The 10,000-nt window shown below is 35.1% G+C and overlaps 1 protein-coding gene across 1 annotated transcript in view; it reads right to left on the bottom strand.

Moving 5' to 3' along the window:
* LOC125681442 (U3 small nucleolar ribonucleoprotein protein IMP3-like) overlaps positions 1-7,258 on the bottom strand; it is a 21,462-nt gene extending 14,204 nt beyond the window's left edge. Inside the window, exons 1-2 of the mRNA XM_048921544.2 lie at positions 7,050-7,258; positions 1,438-1,545 (exon numbers count right to left, since the gene is read on the bottom strand). Of these exons, the coding sequence (XP_048777501.1) occupies positions 1,438-1,545; positions 7,050-7,186 (245 nt within the window). The 5' untranslated portion in view covers positions 7,187-7,258. The remainder of the gene's footprint in view (positions 1-1,437; positions 1,546-7,049) is intronic.
* Positions 7,259-10,000: the final 2,742 nt, after the last annotated feature.

Below are 10,000 nucleotides of genomic sequence, written 5' to 3' on the forward strand. Positions count from 1 at the left end.
TTTAAAATATAATAGATAGAATTTTTGGATTAATTCTGTTTTTCATTTCATTTCTCCGGGCCTGGTTGCTACAAACAAGTAAAAATTCATTGCAATACTCATTTACATATATATTATATATTCACTCAGTAAGTTTTGCTATCGTATGGCAGATTTTTGGTGACTATATATAATTTTTGCCTATTTTGGTGATTTCCAAAGATTTGCCAAGATAAAAATTGCTGAATTTGATAAATACATTGTATATATGAATAAAAATGAGTTCGCCAAAATTTTATCCACCATTATAACTTAATACAGATCAAACTCCATCAAATTTATGTCCCGTTAAAAAAAGGGGGCTATACGGTAATATATACTTTATATCAACTCATTAGATAAAGCAAATATAAAACAACATTACAATATTTAGATATCCTCTCTACATAAATTCTAGACCAATATTATTTCAAAACTTGTATACATATTGAAATTTTAATACACAAGTAGTAATAATGAGAACATGTTTTCCATAATCTTCGAAACTGAACATCCTCTTGAATATGTATCATATAAACTTCAAAGAGTGCAGATCGGAGTTTGGATGAGACCATCTCAGAAGCAATTCAACAACAGACAAAGCAAATGGCTACAAGTAGAGAGAACTAAAGACGTGTTTCTTAAAGATTACAAAAGGAATTCTACCAATGTAAGTGAGGAGGGGGGAATATTAAAGTCAGTGTTGCTTTATATTCTTGAGTTTCTCGTTTTGACACCCCCTGTACGCTTTTGGAACAAAGAAGACATTGAAGTGTAGATTCTTGACACCATTACTGGATGTAGATTTCCAAGCGTCTGCTGAGGAGTGCAGCTATGGGCGAACAACTCTGTTGTCGTACACTGTTTGAAGTGTGTACTTTATTCTGTAGCATTATATGTACTTGATAAGTAAATAGTAAGAAGCCACCACCTTTTTTCTCACAATGGCTAAATACCCTTTATACTGTTGAATTTAAGCATTCGTGCTAGAAATAAATTTTCACCAAGTGAAAGTTGATGAGAACACTTGAACTCCTGTCATTGACAATGTGTATTAAGCACAATAGGAAGATTTCTGAAGTACTGGGGATGAAAAATGAGACTTTCTTAAAGAAAATGTGACATATTTGAGTGGTCATTAAGCAACAATGGCTGCATTGTGCATGAAATCAGCACGTTGAAACTTCTACAGAACATTGGTCCAAATTCAACAAGATCTGAAACAACTGGTAAGACCTGCAGTTTGGTGGCGTATATTCTGTAAGCCTAATGCTCCTTAATCACTGACTGAGATGATCAGAAACAAATCTGCACCTCCCACCTCTTTTTAAGGTACTGTTAAACAATTATGAAGCCACATCTTCAAAGTTCAAAGACATGATTAAATACAACCTAGAGTCTGCTTGATGAGGAACTCACAATTTCTCCAGCAGCTGAGAGGTGGCCTCCATTCTAAAGGGGTCCTTCTGATCCAGCTCCTTAATTTTCTTGGCTAACTCCCGTACATGTCTTGAGAGTTTATTGTATCTAAAATTAGAATTGAGTTATTTCAAAATCTTATGAATATGTATGCATTGAAGTCTTTCAATACCATTTCATTTCTGTAAGGAGTTTTGAGGCATTCACCCAATGATATATATTCATTGACTGAAGTCAAGGGCATCATGTGTTTTGTTGGACCTGGGCACCAAAATGTTGCATGAGGCCATAGGCAAGATTTTGGTCTAGGGTCCAACTAAAGACATGTTGCTCGATACTCAGTAATAAAGAAAGAAATCAAGGAAAATTTCATTTTCTGTAGGTAAACATCACTGTGGTGGATTCATATTTTCTCTGATGTTTTTGTATTATTGTTGTCTCAACCATTCATTAGCTGTTTGATATCTTCATTGAATAATCACAAAACCTAATTACATCAAATGCCATATTTGTTGCAGACATAAATATTACAATTGCTCCTAGAGACCTAGGTGGGTTGGTCTTGATCATGACAAATATTACCAAGCTGGGTTTCAGATAAACAAATTTGTCACAGATAATTTAGAATTACAAGTTAACCTGCAAATATTAATGCAATGATGTCAAACAGTTTATTGGAAACTCGATGTTGGATTGAGAAGTGCAACATTCGAGTTTTTAATGGACCAAACAGTCTGGATAATGGATTTTCTGGATTGTTTGTTGTATGCACTTACATAGCCATTAAATGGGTATAATAGTCAAATATATCCAAGAATGTTGGACCTAATCTAACAAGGAAAGAGTCACATACATTCATATCCACACAACATGCAGGTTTATCCAGACAAAAAGCTGTTACATCAGACCACAAGAGGGTATATCCAGAAAAGGAGCAGTACATCCAGACAGGATGCTGGTATATCCAGAAAAGAATTAGCTGTATCTAGACAAGAACCAGGTACATCCTGACAAGTTGTGGGTACATCCTGACAAGTTGTGGTACATCATGACAAGTTGTGGTACATCCAAACAAGATGTGGTACATCCAAACAAGATGTGGTACATCCAAACAAGATGTGGTACATCCTGACAAGTTGTGGTACATCCTGACAAGTTGTGGTACTTACAAACAAGATGTGGTACATCCTGACAAGTTGTGGTACATCCTGACAAGTTGTGGTACTTACAAACAAGTTGTGGGTACATCCAAACAAGTTGTGGTACATCCTGACAAGTTGTGGTACTTACAAACAAGTTGTGGTACATCCTGACAAGTTGTGGTACTTACAAACAAAATGTGGTACATCATGACAAGTTGTGGTACATCCAAACAAGTTGTGGTACTTACAAACAAGATGTGGTACATCCTGACAAGTTGTGGTACTTACAAACAAGATGTGGTACTTACAAACAAGATGTGGTACATCCTGACAAGTTGTGGGTACATCCTGACAAGTTATGGTACTTACAAACAAGTTGTGGGTACATCCAAACAAGATGCTAGCATATCCAGACAAGAAGCATAGAATATGTAAATTTGAATTCACTGTGTCAAATTGTGTCTGGAGAGATGTCAAACAAACTTCTCAATGAGTATCTTGGCAATCTCACACAATTTCTCTGCAGCAAAGATTCTATATCAAACTATTCCAATATTTCTGTTGATCTCTGTTCTTAATGAAGGCTGCTAAGACTCAATATGCTTTCAATACAACCCAAGACTAAATATGGCTGGCAATATATAATTAACACTGATACAGGCCTGTAATCACCCCTCTGAAAAGAGATTAGCACTACCAAAATTCTAAAGTTAGTTTCAAATATTCATGGATCAAAACTTTTGACAGTCCAGAAATATTTACACCACCTTTGGGAAACCCCAGATGTTTGTATCCTCCACCTGAAAAATCTACATGGTCAACTAAGCAGTTGGACCACAACGCTTACCTTGGCCCTTCCGTTCCTTAAAGATCTTGGCCATGTTTAATCCCATGAAAATCCCATATTATGACCACAACATACCCCCATGGGATGCCTCAATATCAATATGATGAACATTTGTAAAATTTGATCCCTGATTTTAGCCCCACCCTAACCCTAGCATCCACGAAAAAAAACCCTAAATTCAAAATGTTTGCATAATGATATAATTTAGTGTGCCCCGGACTGGCCCTGCTACTTGAAAATTTTGGGGTTTTTTTTCACATTTGGTAAAAATATATATATGTGTGTTTCCTATTTCACTCCCTAAAAAATTAGGTAGGTAAAACATTTTATTTTATTGAAACATTTTATTTGAAGTTTTGGTTTTGATACACTTTGAATACTTGTCTATATACATTACAATTACTTTTCAAATAATTGAAGATCAATAGTAGTCAAAATGTAAATTGGAGAGAGAAACTCGAACATGAAAAGAAAAAAAATTCCAGTTTGAAAATTGTAAATTTCTATTTTATTTATATATATTGTCAATAACATCTTTAGGGTTGGCAGCAAAAAAGTAGGTAGGGTCAGGAGACCGGAAACACACATATATCTTATTTTGGCCTTTCCTTAGCATATTCTCATGTAAAACTTTGATTCCCCATTCAAGCCAACCCTAGTCAAATATGAATCTGCACTATATTGAAATATTTGTATATTGATATACCTAATAAGTGATAAGAAAATTTTCAAATATTACCATGTAAATCTTTGATCCACTATTGAGACCCCATCCTATCCCTCACCCAAATTTCCCCAGACCATGATTTGAAGAAAAGTGAATCTGCAGTACCTGAGCCTGCTTGCAAATCAATGAAGACAAGTCATGACCCTGTTGGTCTTGAGAAGATTTTTATAAAAAAAAATTCCTCAGAAATAGATCACATGGAAATCCAGTTAGAATTGGTCCTCAGTATCCCTTGCTTGTCGTAAGAGACAACTAAAATTTTTGCCCATTTTAACTGTGCCATGCCCTTTTTTTTCTTTATTTCTCAAGGATGATTGAAAAGTTTAAAGTCAAGACAGCAGGTATTAACTTTAAAAGAGGCTAAATGAGCATTCTATTACTATCATAGTATGATACAATGAAAGTGCCCCAAAACTGTCTTGTTGCGATAAAAAGTGCCCATTTGAGCATATGATATGTGTACCCTCTCTAGATCCTAGATTTAACACTATAAATGGGATGGTCCTTTGGATGAGACCACAAAACCTAGGTCTGTGTCACAGCAGGTGTGGCAAGATAAAGATCCCTCTCTGCTCAAAGGCCATAATGAAAGATTCTTGAGAGGGACATTAAACAATATTCAATCAATCTTCATAAATAGCTATGTAAAAATTTATCTCTAATTGCGGTCCCATCCCACCCCCAAGGACCTTGATTTGATCAACTTTGAATCTACACTACCTGAGGATGCTTGTATATCAATAATGGCTAATCATATCACTGCTGTTCTTGAGAAGAAGACTTTATCCAGATTTTTCCCAAATATAAAATATCTGAGATAAGTCAGTCCATAAAAACTTATCTCATAATGTCTGAGATAGGTCAGTCCATATAAACCTATAATGTCTGAGATAGGTCAGTCTTTAGACATGTAACACACAACACCCGGGATATGTCAGTTTGTACACTTATCACACATTATCTGAGAAATTGAAGTCCATAAATACCTAACAAACAATGTCTGAGATTTACCAGTTTATGGACACTTTATACCATAAAATATCTGAGATCTCTCAACTCACAAAAAATATCTGAGATCTCTCAGCTCACAAAAACTTATCATACAAGTATGCAGAAACTTATAAAATATCTGAGACCTCTCAGCTCACAAAAACTTATCATACAAGTATGCAGAAACTTATAAAATATCTGAGACCTCTCAGCTCACAAAAACTTATCATACAAGTATGCAGAAACTTGTTATACAGTGTATGATATCTGTCAGTGCAAAGACACTTAAAGTTATATATAATGTTTGATCGATTGTATATATATCTGTCTGAACCAACGCAAAACGCCCGCGAAAGTTTAATCTTATATTTGCCTCTTGCATCACCTATTTCCCTGTTGATGGAAATCTAAACTTAGCAAAGTATATTGAATTGTGGATAATCACTTATGGCCTATAATAGCCTAGCTATACAGTTGTTAAAGTTTTTAAAAATCAGCAATTTATTTTCCAAAATGATACTGCCCCCCCCCCCCCCCCCCCCCCCCTTTAGCACATTTAGGCAGCCTATGATACAAAGAGAACAGATTCACGGAAAGCTCGATTTCACAGCATAAAATCATAAACTTTGGGTGTTACACAAGTGCCTGTGGATCAGTTTTATTCAACACTGAGGTCTGGGGAAGCATGATTCAAATACTTTGGAACTATACACTCATGGCTTTACTAGTGTACTTTAGACAGTAGTCCCGTGGAAGTAATACAGAGATCCAGTAAACAGTAATTTCCGTTATTTAATGGAGGAACCCTGTAACAAGTTCTAGCAGTTCAGCTGCAGGGATTTGTCACAGATATTCATAATGAGATACTATAACACCACAAAGAAGGACACTCAAAGGTGAAAAGAAGAAAAAGTGCTAATATGTCTGATACTTCTGCAAATATATTAATCAAAACAAAAACACTCACAATGTGTATTGGATTTCAGACTGCTTCCCTCTTATGCAGCAACTTTGATATGCAATTTCTTGAACTGTGTTATCAATTTTATGGAGACAATTCGTGTCATGTTGAGCATGTGTGTCGCACTTATTCAGCGTTGCACGGGATTTGCCATTATTTTAAATAAAGATGCCAAAACACCTGTTTATGGTAATGTTTACTTTCTCGCTAAAGAGGGATATCGCATTTTAGCGACAATATCTCACTATAAGGTAAGCGTTCCTAACTTGTTCTACCTCCGTGATTATCTAACTAAAAAATGTTATATATATCACAATCCCCCTGGTTAAGTGCATTCCTGACAAAGGGGTGCTGGTGTGCGTGTCCTCCCTTGTGGTGTTATAGAATATGTATATGAAATAAGTCCCTTTAGTTAAACCTGTTTATATACGTCTAACAGGTTGGGAACACTTCCCCTATAGTGAGATATTCTCGTTAAAACGTGATTATCCCTCTCTAACAAGAGTAAATATATCCCGTACAACCGAGAAAAACACACGTGGAGTACATCGCTTCGTGTTTCACGTGAAAAGAAGAAAAGGTGCTAAAATGTCTTGATACTTCTACAATTATATTAATCAAAACAAAAACACTCACGATGTGTATTGGATTTCAGACTGCTTCCCTCTTACGCAGCAAAACTTTGATATGCAATTTCTTGAACTATGTTGTCAATTTCGTAGAAACAATTCGCGTCATATTGAGTGTGTGTCGCACTTATTCAGCAATGCACGGAATTTGCCATTATTTTCAATAAAGACACTGAAAACACCCGTTTATGGTAATGTTTATTTCTCGCTAAATAGGGATAATCGCGTTTAGGCAAGAATATCTCGCTGTAGGGGAAGTGTTCCCAACCTGTCTAATGGTACATTTATCTTAGACCGGTGCTGTTTCTTTACTTACTTTGTGTAATCCTCTCTCTTCTGAATGAAGTATTTCTTCAGTATTTTAACCTCATGTAAGTTGTTATCGACCTCCCATGATATGAAATCAACTTTCTTTAGCAATTTCTTCTCGTGAAACTTTAGTTTTCTCACCATCTTAAGTTTATGATTTTGTTTCTCGTGTCTCGCACATTTTTTTAACCGGATGTTATTATCCAGTAGAATTTCGAACCCGAGTGAAATTCAACACCCCCCCCCCCCCCTTAAAGAGAGGATTACCGGCCAGAAATCTCTAATATGGATCGTTTTGCATAAATGAAACAAATTACCGAATGTAGTTATATTGTCAAAATATAAAATGCTATTGATACGCGTGTTTTATGTTTTAGAAGACATGTCTCAATGGCATGCGAAATATGAAATAAAAAATGGGGAAAACTTTTTGGTATAAACTATATCTATTGAATGGAACATTGCATGAAACATACAAACAGGTGCAAAATGAAACAGGATTCGGAAACAAGTGCTAGCACTTATATAAATCTGTGTCCTATTTTACATTGCTAAATCAGAATCGTGTTATGGGTATGGCATTAAACATGCGATTCGTCATTTACATGTACACACAAAATAATGATAAAACAATGGTGATGATAATGTGTGATGAGGTTGTGTGAATATTTCAGCATCATTTAGAACATATACAAAAGGCAAATATTAGAATGCAAGTGTAAGTATTACTGATATATCAGGTTTTATAGGGTATAGCAAATCTTTTACTTTGAATAATAAATTTATGTACTGATTGAAATATAGTCATGTTTTCAGATACTGATAAGTGTGAATTTCCAAAAAGCAGAGTATTTGTGTTAATGTTACACACTTGTGTCGTATTTAAAAGATACCTAACCCTGAGTTGACGGTACAATGGGCATTCTAAGAGTCTTCTACTTTCTCATAGGTTCATGACAAGCTCAGATTTTACATTTTGAGATTTGATATTGAGAGGTTGTTTTTCACATCGTCAGGAAGACTATTCCACAGAGAGATGCTACTGGGCAGAAATGAATTTTTGTATTGCGTGGTTTTATATTTTGTTTGTAAAATATTGTCAGCTTGTCTTGTGTTATGCGAGTGGGATTCATATATTTTGGGAGGAACAAGATTACATAAGTACTCGGGAACTAGGCCGTGGACCATTTTATGAAATTGGACAATTTTATGTTTTTTCCTTCTGCTTTCAAGCGGTTCCCAACTCAATCCTTTATAACGATTAAGTATATTTGTAAGTTTTGTACCCCCCCAATTATGATTCTGGCTGCTTCTTAATTACGATGTTCGATTTTATGACCAAGTTCAGTAGAAATAGTATCCCATATTACGTCAGCATATTCAAGAATAGTTCTGATAAAAGAAAAAGAAAACTTTTCTAATGATTTTCTATCTAACATGTGACAAATTTTTCGTAGCATAATTAATCTAACAGAAGCTTTGGAGAGAACTATATGAATATGAAATTACCATGACCCATTTTGGGAAGATGTAACGCCTAGATGCTTATGACATTCAACATTTTTCATTACACAATTGTTAAAGAATAAATCCGGGTGAGTAGTTTGTGTGTGTTTGTTGCTTATTAATCTTGATCTGTTTTAGAGGGATTGAAGTTAACGAGCCATTGCCTAGACCACAGATGATTTTTTTGAAGATCGTAGTTAAGAGTATCGCTAGCGCTTTGCGGGTTGTCAACGACAATATATAGAGTAGTATCGTCAGCAAATAATCTAATATTACATTTATGTCAAGGACAATGTCATTAATGTAAATAAGAAATAGTAGAGGTCCTAAAACTGAACCTTGTGGAACTCCAGCATTAACTTTAACCCATTTAGATGTTTTGGAGTTGATAACTACCCTCTGTCTTCTGTTGGATATATAGTCTTTTTCTTTCAAAGACTTTCGAATTCGATGTGAAAAATCCATGAACAAGTTTGATGATGAGAGATGATTAAAAGTAGCGTGCAGACATAACTCATGGATGTTACTTAGTTGTTGTTGTTTTAAATCATTCTAAGGTCCATAACCAGAATTTTTCGAGAAGGTGGAGGTTCAAATAATCAAGATTTCCTAAAGTACAAGCGAATTTTGAAGGTAAAGCTAATATTAAGTGCCCCAATTAAGATGTTAAATAACGCTATCTGGTTCTTGTGATCAAAACTGCCCAAGTGAGTCTGATTTTCTTCCTTAATTTTCAACGGATTTGTCAAATTATCTTCACTGCAAGTATATGACCTGATGTTCAATACACATGTATGTATATAGTTTAGATGGGCCCTCTATGGGCAGAAAGACATTGTACTGAAAATCAGGTGAAACAATAACAATAGTAGAAAATGTATGCACGGTCATATCTAACAAGGCGAAAGTATCAGTAAATGGTGAAAGTTTGCTATCGCACTATTGTACTTTGCACAGATGACCAGGGCAGGGGACGGGGGGGGGGGGGGTGTCTTGAAATCTAACTTATAAATTTATCAATTACTTTTTTGAGAAATTAAAGTTATGCATTTAGTAGTCAAATTGACCGTTAGAGTTTGTTAAAGGGGGTGGGGTGTCAATAGGCTGGGGGTCTGAAGGTTCAATGTCTTTGGACTTTTTCGAGTATAACTTCTAGATGAGTTATTATAGCTACATACTTTATACATACTAAAATCATAACAACAAATAATCAGTTTGTTTACCTATATGCACTTGTTGTATGTATAATGTCAATTTTTTTTTTATTTTTTTTTTTTGGCTGTTATTCTATTAGTTAAAAAAAAGGGGGGGGGGCTGTAAATCCGCCACTCCTCTTTGTTTGCTTGTATCTTCTTAATGTTTAGCCGAAGTCTTCTCTCGGTGGTCGCATTTCCTAAATTTGCTTCAAGATTTATGCAAGATTTCTCATTGAAATTTGATGTATATTTTAAA

Source organism: Ostrea edulis, chromosome 2 (assembly GCF_947568905.1).
Source record: "Ostrea edulis chromosome 2, xbOstEdul1.1, whole genome shotgun sequence".
Taxonomy (NCBI): domain Eukaryota; kingdom Metazoa; phylum Mollusca; class Bivalvia; order Ostreida; family Ostreidae; genus Ostrea; species Ostrea edulis.